The sequence below is a fragment of the Oncorhynchus tshawytscha genome, linkage group LG16 (assembly GCF_018296145.1).
Source record: "Oncorhynchus tshawytscha isolate Ot180627B linkage group LG16, Otsh_v2.0, whole genome shotgun sequence".
In the NCBI taxonomy this organism is placed as follows: Eukaryota; Metazoa; Chordata; class Actinopteri; order Salmoniformes; family Salmonidae; genus Oncorhynchus; species Oncorhynchus tshawytscha.
The window spans coordinates 37,833,951-37,847,645 of NC_056444.1; the positions used below are offsets into that span (position 1 = coordinate 37,833,951).

General features: G+C 42.8%; 1 protein-coding gene across 2 annotated transcripts in view; it reads left to right on the plus strand.

The window, feature by feature from the left end:
• fars2 (phenylalanyl-tRNA synthetase 2, mitochondrial) overlaps positions 1–12,379 on the plus strand; it is a 118,002-nt gene extending 105,623 nt beyond the window's left edge. For both annotated transcript variants that reach the window (XM_024374796.2, XM_024374795.1), the window contains exon 8: positions 10,944–12,379. In XM_024374796.2, coding sequence (XP_024230564.1) covers positions 10,944–11,082 — 139 coding nt within the window. In that variant the 3' untranslated portion in view covers positions 11,083–12,379. The remainder of the gene's footprint in view (positions 1–10,943) is intronic.
• Positions 12,380–13,695: the final 1,316 nt, after the last annotated feature.

Genomic DNA, 13,695 nt, shown 5'->3' on the forward strand with positions numbered 1-13,695 from the left:
TATGCTTGTCATCGGCAAGGGAGTTTTTTAAATAACAATAAATGGAATAGAGCTAAACCTGGTTCAGTCTGCTTTCCAAGGGACACTGGGAGACAAATTCACCTTTCAGCAGGACAATAACCTAAAACACAAGGCCAAATATACAATTGAATTACTAACTGATGTGACATTGAATGTTCCTGAGTGGCCTATGATCAACAAGAAGAATTTAAAAAATATACACTACCGTTCAAAAGTTTGGGGTCACTTAGAAATGTCCTTGTTTTTGAAAGAAAAGCACATTTTCTGTCCATTAAAATAACATCAAATTAATCAGAAATACAGTGTAGACATTGTTAATGTTGTAAATGACTATTGTAGCTGGAAACAGTTTTTTATGGAATATCTACATAGGCGTACAGAGGCCCATTATCAGCCACCATCACTCCTGTGTTCCAATGGCATGTTGTGTTAGCTAATCCAAGTTTATAATTTTAAAAGGCTAATTGATTATTAGAAAACTCTTTTGCAATTATGTTAGCACAGCTGAAAATGGTTGTCCTGATTTAAAGAAGCAATAAAACTGGCCTTCTTTCGACTAGTTGAATATCTGGAGCATCAGCATTTGTGGGTTCAATTACAGGATCAAAATGGTCAGAAACAAATCATATTCTTCTGAAACTTGTCAGTCTATTCTTGTTCTGAGAACAGAGCAAACTGGCTCTAACCAGATACTCAACTAGTCTAAAGAAGGCCAGTGTTATTGCTTCTTTAATATATTGTACAATTCAGGTGTGCAAAGCTCTTAGAGACTTACCCAGAAAGAATCACAGCTGTAAAAGCTGCCAAATGTGATTCTAAAATGAATTGGCTCAATGCTGTGAATACTTATGTAAATGAGATGTTTCTGTATAGAATTTTCAATACATTTGCTGAAATCTCTAAAAACATGTTTTCACTGTGTCATAGGGTATTGTGTGAATATAAATATAATTTTTAAAAGTATATATTTAATTAATTTTGAATGCAGGCTGTAACAACAAAATGCAGAATAAGTCCAGGGGTATGAATGCTTTCTGAAGGCACTGTACATCAGCTGAGTAGGTAAACATGTTTATGAAAATACATCAACATCTTCAATTGTGTATCCCTCTACAGAGACCTTGTCAGTGTTAAGCTAGCTTTGACGTCAATCCACTACCCCTCTGTTCCAATCAGTGATGCATTTATGGAACGTTGATCATAATCATACAGCCTCTTGCATGCCTGGCGCTACGGGACCCCTTCTTTATATGGGCCCACCACCAAAATGTGTTTCCCCCTCATTTGTGACAGAGATCTTAATAATTCAAATCACTGCTGTTCCACTGGGAGACTTCTGAGCTTGAATTTTAATTTGAGGCCTTTGAAAAGTTTCTTCTTCTCATAGTGAGAGGATCTCTTTCTCTCTCTCTTTCGCTTTCTCCCTCTCTTTTTTCTCTGTCGCTCTCCCTCTTTTTCTTTCTTGCTTCACTCTCCCTCTTTCATTCTTTATTTATTTATCTCTAATTAGGCACATTAATTTGACATGTGGGATGTGTAACTTTCACTCATTGTCTTGGAGATCTGGGGCATGAGTGCAGATAGGGGAGAGATACTGTTGAATTTAACAGGGAATGTGAGCGACTGGTGCACCAGGTGGTTCCGCCTGGTTCATGTCTAAATGAGATTCAGTGTTTCAACACTTTTTCAGTCAAGGCTTGGTGATTTTCTGATGAAACCTCCTACCTTAATTTACAGTATGACACATCAAGGCTTAACAAAATATTTTTTATTGTCAATTTGAAAGGCATGCAGGTAAGGCAAGACTGATAGCAACAATGCACATTCATAGTATGGATTACCACAGAGAACACTGCTACTCCAGCTGCTCTCTCATAGTCCGAGAGCATCTGTCCTTCACGGTGGTGGCACAGGGATACTCATTTCTCCTAAATGGTAGTTCTTCTCATTTGAATTCCATGCTGTCACTGTCAGTTGTCCACTCAAGCTTAACATTGTCGCCTATGGGCCCACCAGGTGCCCTTGAAAAGTTCCTTAATGAGCTTGACACCTTAGTAAGATTATTTCCCAACGATGGCTCACCACTCATCATACTGGGCGACTTCAACCTCCCGACACCGGACTTTGATTATTTACACCTTTCTTTCCCCTTCTTTCCTCTTTTGACCTCACCCTTACCCAGCCCCCTCCCACTCACAAGGCAGGCAATACGCTTGACCTCATCTTTACTGGAGGCTGTTTGCCTACTAATCCCACTGCAACCCCCTCCAGGTCTCTGATCACTACTTTTCTCTTCTCAAACCCTACCCACTCAGCCCCTACCCAGATGGTCATGCACCGTCGCAATCTTCACTCTTTCTCTCTCACTACTCTCTCCCCATCTATCCTATAATTTCTCCCTTCTGATACATTTTCCTCCCTTTCTGCCTCCTTTGATTCCCACTGTCCCCTCTCCTCCCAGCCGTCTTGACCCTCCCCTCCTGCTCTGTGGCTGCCGGCAGTTGAGTGAAAATGGAGAAAAACTAAACTTCCGGAGGACCTATCATCCTTCCACTCTCTGCCTTCTCTTTTTCTGTATCCGCTGCTGAAGCCGCTTTATATCACTCGAAATTCCAAGCCTCTGCCTCCAACCCTGGGAAACTATTTTCCACCTTCTCCCTCCACCTCCTCCCTCTTTATGGACAACTTTGTCAACCACTTTGAAAAAATGATGATTGATAGTTTGGAAATCGCATGTACTATTGGGGTGGCTATGTGTGTGACTATAGATAGCAACGCTTATTCACTCTCACAACCAAGATAACAATGACAAGAAGACAGCCCTCAACAATGTCAGAACTACCCCCTCAGCCTTTAACAATGAAAAACCTTGTTGGATTGCAAAAGCATAATTTGTGAATGACAAAGCAGTATCTGTCTTGGAGAGCCTGTCATTGAAGTGAAAAGAAATAGAGATTTTTCTCTTGAACGGCCGAGGCGTTTTCCACTATCCAGTGTAGCAACTCCTATACCCTCTAATTGCTATCATATTTGGTCAATGTGTTATACCAGAGGATCTCAGAGGAAGCAAAGGAAGCCTAAACACTTCAGTGGTGCAAAAAACCTGAACCAGCATCGCTTTACTATCCCAGTGCCTTGTTGGTTACTGCTTGGCATCATTAGCATGGCATGGAGTCTGGAGAGAGTCCCTGGTCTGCTCCTCTCTCCTCTCATCTCAGAATCTCATCTTGAATGCCAGCCATCAGTGGGGGGGGTTGTCCCAGCAAGCAGCCTTCCTCCGTTTCCCTCTCATGAATGAAACAAGCACCACATGAAAAGCAATGCTTTTTCTAAGACTTGTGACAGGTAAATGTAGGATGGCTTAGATGTATCCCTCCAGTTACATAAGTATCAAGGAGAGAAAAGAAAAGAAAGCTTTAAGAAAAAAATACGAACTGAAATGACAAATGAATTCATGGAAATGTATGCAAATGCAGAGGATGTTCAGATTCCTGTGGACTGCAATTACTCAGATTATTTCTCAATTACATTGGTGCGTATAAGATAACGTCCATCCTGACTAGATGAATTACTTGAAAATATAGGATGTTTAGTATGAGATGACTTGCAATCACATTAAAACAAATACAAATTGCTTGGAGGTGGGAAAACAACTTGTCTGTGCTCTCAATTTGAATAGCTGTACAGTATATTTGATTTTTCTGGATTTATGTTTTAGATTCCGTCTCTCACAGTTGAAGTGTACCTATGATAAAAAATTACAGACCTCTACATGCTTTGTAAGTAGGAAAACCTGCAAAATCGGCAGTGTATCAAATACTTGTTCTTCCCACTGTATATGGACTATGGGGGGTGGGGGTTAGGAGCCTGTGTGGAAGAGGTGTTGCTGCCAATTCTCACAGCCTATAATCTGCCCATCAGGAAGTCCGGGATCCTTTTGCAGAGGGTGTTGTACAGACCCAGGGCTCTGAGCTTGGTGTTGAGCTAGGAGAGAATAGTGTTGAATGCTGAACTGTGGTCAATGAACAGCATTCTCATATAGGTGTTACCCGGCTACACGAGGGGGTTAAAGGGAACTTAGGGGGCTAAGTTCAAACTTTTGCTCCCTCAGTTTTAGATTTATGTCCTTTACACAAAAAAAAGTGCTAAAAAGTTTAACTGCTTGACAGGGTGACACAGCAGAGCGGAGATACTGATTTATTTTACGCCAACCTGTCATGTAAACTTTGCCGGTGTTCAGGGGGCTATGGAAAGCCACTGGGCGGGCAGGAATAACTCCTTTTGGGTTTCCATAAAAACAGGAAAAAACACACAAGTTCCTACAACACAGAAGTAAGACTCGAGGCTACAGGGTTGCTGAAAGCAGTGACGGACCCCGGCTTTAAGTTTACAGCCACCAATCTAGTCTTTAAAAGCCAAGTTAATAAACAGATCACTGACCATTTCGAATCCCACCGTACCTTCTCCGCTGTGCAATCCGGTTTCTGAGCTGGTCACTGGTGCACCTCAGCCACGCTCAAGGTACTAAACGATATCATAACCGCCATTGATAAAAGACAGTACTGTGCGGCCATCTTCATCGACCTGGCCAAGGCTTTCGACTCTGTCAATCACCGTATTGTTATCGGCAGACTCAATAGACTTGCTTTCTCAAATGACTGCCTCGCCTGGTTCACCAACTACTTCTCAGACACAGTTCAGTGTGTCAAATCGGAGGGCCTGTTGTCCGGACCTCTGGCAGTCTCTATGGTGGTACCACAGGGTTCAATTCTCAGGGCGACATTTTTCTCTGTATATATCAATGATGTCGCTCTTGCTGCAGGTGATTCCCTGATCCACCTCTACGCAGGCGACACCATTCTGTATACATCTGGCCCTTCTTTGGACACTGTGTTAACTAACCTCCAAACGAGCTTCAATGCCATACAACACTAGTTACCAAAGCGCCTTATACTACCCACCACTGCGACCTGTATGCTCTAGTCGGATGGCCCTCACTACATATTCGTAGCCAGACCCACTGACTCCAGGTCATCTATAAGGCTATGCTAAAGCTCCACCTTATCTCAACTCACTGGTCACAATAACAACACGCGTAGCACGCGCTCCAGCAGGTATATCTCACGGGTCATCTCCAAAGCCAACACCTCCTTTGGCCGCCTTTCCTTCCAGTTCTCTGGTGCCAGTGACTGGAACAAATTGCAAAAATCGCTGAAGCTGGAGACTTACATTTCCATCACTAACTTTAAACATCAGCTATCTGAGCAGCTAACCGATCGCTTGCAGCTGTACATAGTCCATCTGTAAATAGCCCACCCAATCTACCTACCTCACCCCCATATTGTTTTTATTTACTTTGCTGCTCTTTTGCACACCAGTATCACTACTTACACACCATCATCTGCTCATCATCATCTGCTCATCTATCACTCCAGTGTTAATCTGCTAAATTGTAATTACTTTGCTACTATGTCCTATTTATTGCCTTACCACCTCATGCCATTTGCACACACTGTATATAGACTATAGACAGTTTTTTTTATATTGTGTTGTTGACTGTACTCTTGTTTATTCCATGTGTAACTCTGTGTTGTTTCTGTCTCACTGCTTTGCTTTATCTTGGCCAGGTCGCAGTTCTAAATGAGAACTTGTTCTCAACTAGCCTACCTGGTTAAATAAAGGTAAAATATATTTTTTTAAATGCACAGAATCGTCAGTCTTCTCGATCCTCCAAACAAATTACTCCAGGCAAAAGCAACGGCTCTTTACACTGGAGTCAATGTGGTGCTTTGGAGTGTGTCAAGAAGCTGAGGTGCGACAGCAATTTTGAAGCCATTTGGGCACAGTGCAGTGCCAGTGGCACTGATGCACCACCACTATCTATAGCTGGTTAGTTTTTATCAAAATCTGGCTTTAGTATGCAGGGTGCTGTCCATGGTGCTGATGGAGCGCAGTGAGATTTTGTGCCGTTGATCCTGTAAATTCTTGGTCAAAAGTATTTTTTTAAATGTTTGTGTTTATTATGGTATAACCTGATATAAGCAGAATTCAATATAATTCCAATGAAAGAACCCAAGGCCTACTACTTGGTACCGCTGTTTTGTTCTGTTTATTCGCATCGCGTTTATTAGCATTCAGTTGTGCTGGTTTTCTAAGCCAAACTGCTATTCAGTATTTTTGTTTGCATGCATGAATAACTAGGTTACTACATTCAGCATTTGATTTGCATTATTTTGGCAAGACAGTTCTGTGTACGGCTAGATTCACATAGGCTGTTTGTAGCCTATATTCATTACCAAAACCGCCTAGCTTCAGCGCGCTGTCCATTGCGCTAATATAGCGCAGCAGAGAGAAGCTACAGATTTTAAAAGCCCTCAATGATCTTGGAGTCTCGGTATTTGAACTTTGTTTATATTGGTATAGCGTGATTATATAAGCAGAGTTCAATATAATTCCAATGCAAGAACCCCCAAAAATGTATCCCACTCGCCAATTTCAACTGCCCCCTTAGTCACTTTATCCTGGCACCGGGTCTGTGTTGGAGCAGTGTGTGTCAGTCAGTCAGTCAGTCAGTCAGTCAGTCAGTCAGTCAGTCAGTCAGTCAGTCAGTCAGTCAGTGTTGGAGAGCATAAAAGACAAAGTGAGAGAGAGAAAGTGTCCCAGGCTAAAGCAGTCTTCTCTCTAGCTGACTGGGACCAATTAGAGTGGACTTCCTGCTTCCTGTGTGTTGGGCTTCTCTCCTCCTCTCAGCTTCTCTTCCCTCAGCCAGCCACTGACCCATCTCCCAGCCCAACTCCTCCAAACATCCCCCTAAGCATCACTGATCTCATTGCTCCGTCACTCGTGACTGTAGATACACAACAAGTCCTAGCCCTTTACCAAATAGGTTGTAATGACGTCATGAATACAACCACATTACATCCAGTTTGTGAAGCAGTCTGTTGGATAACCTCTTCACTCACTGAAAATAGGTCTACTCACTCCTAAAAAGTGTGGCCTGGAGAGGTACACAACATGTAATCAACAAAATCACAACGTGTGTCAGGAGAACTGTATTTGTTTGACCACACATTTTATTGAACATTTTGTTTTGACATTGTCAGCTGTCTGACTCGAGTGTCCCGCCACAACAAAGCTCGCTTTGCTTCACGACATAACTCTTTCTGAACATACTGTACATTCCCGATTACAGCACCCGAATCTTTGTTAGATAGTTTTCTCACATCTGCCCTGCCGGCCTTGGAGGCCAAATCCTCTTTGCTCCTGGACAGCTCTGTTTTTCTCCCTTTGGAAGAAGCAAGTGTGAATAACCAACAGCCGACTGGCTGAATGTAAACCAAATTCTGCAGGGCAATAAAATGGAGACTTCTACAATAAATAGTGATTGTATTTTGTGTTTGGATCACTGTTCTTCTTCTGCGCACTGAATTATTGAACAACTGTGCGTTCTGCGGAAATGTCAGATACTCTTTTTGCTAAGACAGACTGGGGAGGAGTGGGGAGAGAGAGAGAGGGAAACGAGGGAAGCTATGCATGAACCAACTGCTGTGGATGGAGACAATGGAGACAACAAATGCCATTTCTAACGGGGTGTCATGGCCAATCATTGATTATTTTTGATGGGCTCGGACGTTGAATAATTAATTTCTCCATTATCAAGTCGGAATCGCCTCAGAAAATGTCCCCTCCCCTCCTGTACAGTTGATAGTTATGGTCTGCACTCTATTATCATTAATACACAGTTCTGGTTTGGAGCAAATTCCATTAGCTTATCATTGGCATGTCTACAGTATGTATTGTAATACATTGACATGTCAAGTCAATGATGGAGGGAGAGGGAGAAGAACATTGTGCAAGCTCAAAAACATTTTTCTCATTAGCTGGTTTTGGCTGTGGTGGGGGTGGAGTTAAGGTTAGGTTTAGGGTTAAGAGTTAGGGAAAATAGGATTTTTATTGGTCCCCAAAAAGTATAGAAAGACATAGCTGCGTGTGAGCGCCATGCAATGTCCCATTTGCAATCAGTGGTGGCATAAATTTGTCAGGGCTGGTATTTACGAAGCTGCGCACAATAGCTCTCTAACTGAGAGTGTGATTTTTATTTTCTTCTCTTTTTTCTCTTTAACGAGGATGTCGGTCCAATAAACCAATTATCTCTTTCCGCGCCGTGCGCTCTAAATTATATTTTCTCATCTGTCAGTCACCTCCCGACAAGGTTACCCAGAGATCACACTCTCTCGGGCTGCAGCTATTCTTAGCGTGGCAGCCCGCGAGGAGGGGTTTTCTGTAAAACAAGGTTGCCCTTTCAGAGAGTAGAGGAGGGAAGAAACCGACACCTATGGCACAGCCCCCGCCACCATATAGAACACTGTAAAGCTGGAAAAATGTAATCTATTCTCCTGTCTACCGGAGCTGGAGAGAAATGAAAGGCGAGAGCGGAGCTCCCGTTTATGGCCCTAAAGGATTTCCTGATTAAACGTGGCTAAACTCGGCCTGAGTGTCGCCACCGCCTCGTCGTAATTGCGGCTTCTCATTTCCAGTGGATATCTGCATTGTCAGGGAAAACAGTTTGTTTTCCCAGTAATGTTTTCCCAGTAATTTGCAGCAGCCGTCTGCACTGTTTTTAAAAAAATGCACCCCCATATTGTGATGTGTATACAGAAAATAGGACCGGTGTGGAATGTGCTTGAAATTAGGAGTTATCAGAACACAGTTGACACTTTCTGATGTCAGTCGCCACAGCCTGCCTCAGTGTTTGCGGAACTAAAACCACTGCGTGATTTTGTCACCACGTCTCTGTTTGAATTATTATCTCTGCAACAGTAGACACCAGATGTGTCCCCCTGACAGTGGGAGTCTGCTGGTATGAAGCCGACTTTGATTTTTATCAGGGATCCCATGGGGTTTGGGCTATGGAATCCCAAGGCTCTGTCTTTCAGAAGTCTCCTCTCAGACATTTTGTCTTAGCCAGGTGCTTTGTGGCACAATACAAATCTCAGCCGTTGGTTTCAATGAGCACCGCAATATGGAAATGACAAAAGGGCCATGCTTAGCTTTCAAGCTGCTTTATGTGGCGGATACTACCGTTGTTCATGTTCATCCTTCGCTGTACTTTGAAGATCCTCATTACTGTCCCCTAGAGAGACAGGGACTATGTGTGCGTGTGTGGGCACGGGCATTTGGGTGTGTGCATGCGTAATCCATTATCTTGACTACTGTAGGCTCTAATATCTCGCCTAATGTCTTTCTCTATCCCTTAGGAATGGAGGGATGTGACAAATATTGTAGACAACATGAATATTGTCTGATCTAATTGGGATTGCCCATGTGGATCTCACTAGAGAGGTCATACATACCTTTTGTGTTCATTAGTCTCCAAAAATATAAACGTCCTCTCACTGTCAACTGTGTTTATTTTCAGCAAACTTAACATGTGTAAATATTTGTATGAACATAATAAGATTCAACAACTGAGACATAAACTGAACAAGTTCCACAGACATGTGACTAACAGAAATTGAATAATGTGTCCCTGAACAAAGGGGGGGGGTCAAAATCAAAGTAACAGTTAGTATCTGGTGTGGACACCAGCTGCATTAAGTACTGCAGTGCATCTCCTCCTCATGGACTGCACCAGATTTGCCCATTCTTGCTGTGAGATGTTACCCCACTCTTCCACCAAGGCACCTCCAAGTTCCCGGATATTTCTGGGGGGAATGGCCCTAGCCCTCACCCTCCGATCCAACAGGTCCCAGACGTGCTCAATGGGATTGAGATCCGGGCTCTTCGCTGGCCATGGCAGAACACTGACATTCTTGTCTTGCAGGAAATCACACACAGAATGAGCAGTTTGGCTGGTGGCATTGTCATGCTGGAGGGTCATGTCAGGATGAGCCTGCAGGAAGGGTACCACATGAGGGAGGAGGATGTCTTCCCTGTCATGCCCAGCGTTGAGATTGTCTGCAATGTCAACAAGCTCAGTCCGGTGATACTGTGACACACCGCCCCAGACCATGACGGACCCTCCAACTCCAAATCGATCCCGCTCCAGAGCACAGGCCTCGGTGTAACGCTCATTCCTTCAACGATAAATGCGAATCCGACCATCACCCCTGGTGAGACAAAACTGCGACTTGTCAGTAAAAAGCACTTTTTGCCACTCCTGTCTGGTCCAGCGACAGTGGGTTTGTGCTCATAGCCGACGTTGTTGCTGGTGATGTATGGTGAGGACCTACCTTACAACAGGCCTTACAATCCCTCAGTCCAGCCTCTCTCAGCCTGTTACGGACAGTCTGAGCACTGATGGAGGGATTGTGCGTTCCTGGTGTAACTCGAGCAGTTGTTGTTGCCATCCTGTACCTTTCCCACAGGTGTGATGTTCAGATTCTGTGCAGGTGTTGTTACACGTGGTCTGCCACTGTGAGGATGATCAGCTGTCCGTCCTGTCTCCCTGTAGCGCTGTCTTAGGCGTCTCACAGTATGGACATCGCAATTTATTTCCCTGGACACATCTGCAGTCCTCATGCCTCCTTGCAGCATACCTAAGGCACGTTCACACAGATGAGCAGGGATCCTAGGCATCTTTCTTTTGGTGTTTTTCAGAGTCAGTAAAAAGGCTTCTTTAGTGTCCTAAATTTTCTTAACTGTGACCTTAATTACCTACCATCTGTAAACTGTTAGGGTCTTAACACAGGTGCATGTTCATTAATTGTTTATGATTCATTGAACAAGCATGGGGAACAGCGTTTAACCCTTTACAATGAAGATCTGTGAAGTTATTTGGATTTTTACGAATTATCTTTGAAAGACCGGGTCATGAAAAAGGGACGTATCTTTTTCTTTTTTTTAAATCCATTGTGACCAACACCCTCTCTTGATCCCTCTCGGTCCTCCTAACCCCTGTCTCTCTTCTTCTCTACCCACAGGACGCAGAAGCACAGCCACTGTTACCGCATCACCTACCGCCACATGGAGAGGACCCTGACCCAGGAGGAGGTGCGTGTTCTCCACGCCGCCATCGAGCACACCGCCGAGCAGGAACTGGGCGTGAAGGGGAGGTACTGAGACCCCCTCCGCCGCACCCTCCCCTGGTTCATGCTCAGTAGGCGGTAAACAGGGAAAATCGGTTTAAAACCTGGCAAAATGGAAAAGCACTACCCAAACTCAAATTTCCCTTTTGCAATAATTTTGTCACTGTGTGTCCTTCTGAACATAACCATGACTTACATTTCAAGCGGACTTCGGCTGACTCTGTTCTCGCCTCTCATAGAGACACGAGGGGAATCCTACGGACCATTCCTGGGGTTCCTCTTGGTAGTACAACACTAATGCAAGTGGTTGTAGTACCTACAGACGTAGGATCTTAATTTGATTACCCTTTTGTTGTTGAGAATTTTGTAGTGTATTCAAAGTTTAAAAACTTTTCTGAAGTTTTTAATTTTCACTTTAAAATGTCAGACTTGATTTGCCCCAACGAAAAATGTATAAACCCCTAACGAAAAGGTCCAGAAATTATAATCATAATTCATATTTCCTGTTGCTGCAGGACTATTTTCCTCCTGTAGCCCTGAGCTAACTCACCTGATTCAAGTAGTCAAGGGCTTGATCATTAGTTGTCAAGTTGAATCAGGTGTAGTTAGTTAGTTAGTTAGTTAAAATACATGGAACGGATGGCTGTCCCTGAGGAGAGGTGTGGTACGAGACTATAGGTAACGACTAGACCTTGAAAGTGTCCTTCAATGGGACTGTTAGATAGTGGTAGAGTTTGTAAGAGCACTGCTCTAGCAATGCCAAGGTAGTTCAATTCCTGCATTGATCACATAATAAAAATGGATGCTCTCATTGTACTGTACATTTCTTTGAATAAAAGTGTCTGCTATGTGACATTATTTATATTCACTGATTTCTTCTGAACAAAGCGACACATCCACTCTAGGCTTTACTCCACCTCAGTACCAAGCAACTCTTATCATTAGAGCCTCCAGGAACCTTTCATGTGAAGTGGCTGATGCTCTTAAATAACACAATTCACAGCGTCGCATCACCAGAGGTGGAATGTGTTTGATTTAATATGGACGTCCCCGAAAGCCTTTCATGCCATTGGCTTCTTACCAGCCTGGCGAGAGAGACCGACGAACGAACACAATACAGTCCTGTTGATGATTCAATCGACATTTGTATTTGTAATATTTTCATAAAAGATGTGTTATTAGGAGTGAGGAGGGGATGTGTTGGTACACTACCTGAGAAGCATTGTAATAAAAGCCACTATTGTCTCAGTGCTGGGTGAAAGTACAAAGAGTGTTCTTTATGTCCTTTTGCGTAACAGGTGATTTCAAATAAACCGTGACGTTTGGTTAAAGTCCTGGCGATCGTTCTTTCTGAGCAGAGCACACACATATTTGAGGAGTTGCAGTAATGATGTTATACCGCAGATTGAGCACCAAGGTTTTTGGAACAACCTCTGCCCTCATCAGTCTTGTTAACAGAGTGATTATGCATTTGCACTCGGCCTATTACGCCCGCTATTCTATTTATGACTGGAAGAACCTGTGTGAATACCAGATGAGACTGTGTCCCATATTTATTTGATGTGCTGTAAGCCTCTTCATTAAGAAGTCATTAGAAACATTAACACTTCATCAGCCCCTGGCTCCAATCTCTTGTCAATAGAATCCTCGGGATTCTCTTGTTGTTTCACTGCTGCCGTTGGGTATACAGAGCACTAGATTGACAAACTGACCCAACAGAATAGAGCTGTCAAAGAAAGGGCCCATTCTTTATGCCAATGTTTCTGTTTCCTTATCTTTTGAATTGGCTGGAGAGGAACAGAGAAAATTAAATTGTGACGTGATGAGTGGCTCCCTCCATTTTTAGTATGATGTGTAACATTCCGTATGGTATGTAGTTTAATTTGTGGATGTCCATCATCCACTTTGTATGATATGTTACGAATTTCATTTTGTTGTGACTAACTTTAGCTAGGTGGCCAACATTAGCTCAGCTAGGGGTTAAGGTTGGGGGTTAAGGTTAGGATTAGGAATTAGGGTAAGGGTCAGCTAACATGCTAAGTAGCTAAAATGTAGTAAGTAGTTGCAAAGTTGCTAATTAGCTAAAATTGCAATGTTTCATTCCAAAACGCTATATATCTATTTTCAGGTTATATTTTGTTTTAAAGAAATTATGAAAGAGATTGGTGTGTTTTTCACTATCTAAGCATTGCATGGGGTTGTTCAATGACAGATATGTATTTGTTTAAAATTTGTCACTTGATGGTTTCATTTCAGAGAAACTATAATCATGTTGTTTTCTTTAATTCTTTATATCCGCCTCACTCTCATAGAAATAAGCAGTACTGCTAGGTTTTACACTGTCAAATATAACAAATAACGAATTTTTTTGTAAAGTTGTTAAATTATTCAATACAGTAATATGTGATCTGTATGTAAAACATGTAAATTTGACATTTCAGTCATTTAGCAGATGCTCTTATCCAAAGCAACTTACAGAAAGTGCATTCATCTTAAGATAGCTAGGTGAGACAATTATACTATATATACAAAAGTATATGGACACCCCTTCAAATTAGTGGATTCTGCTTTTTCAGCCAAACCTGTTGTGAAATAAAATTGAGCACACAGCAATGCAATCTCCATAGACAAACATTGGCAGTAGAAG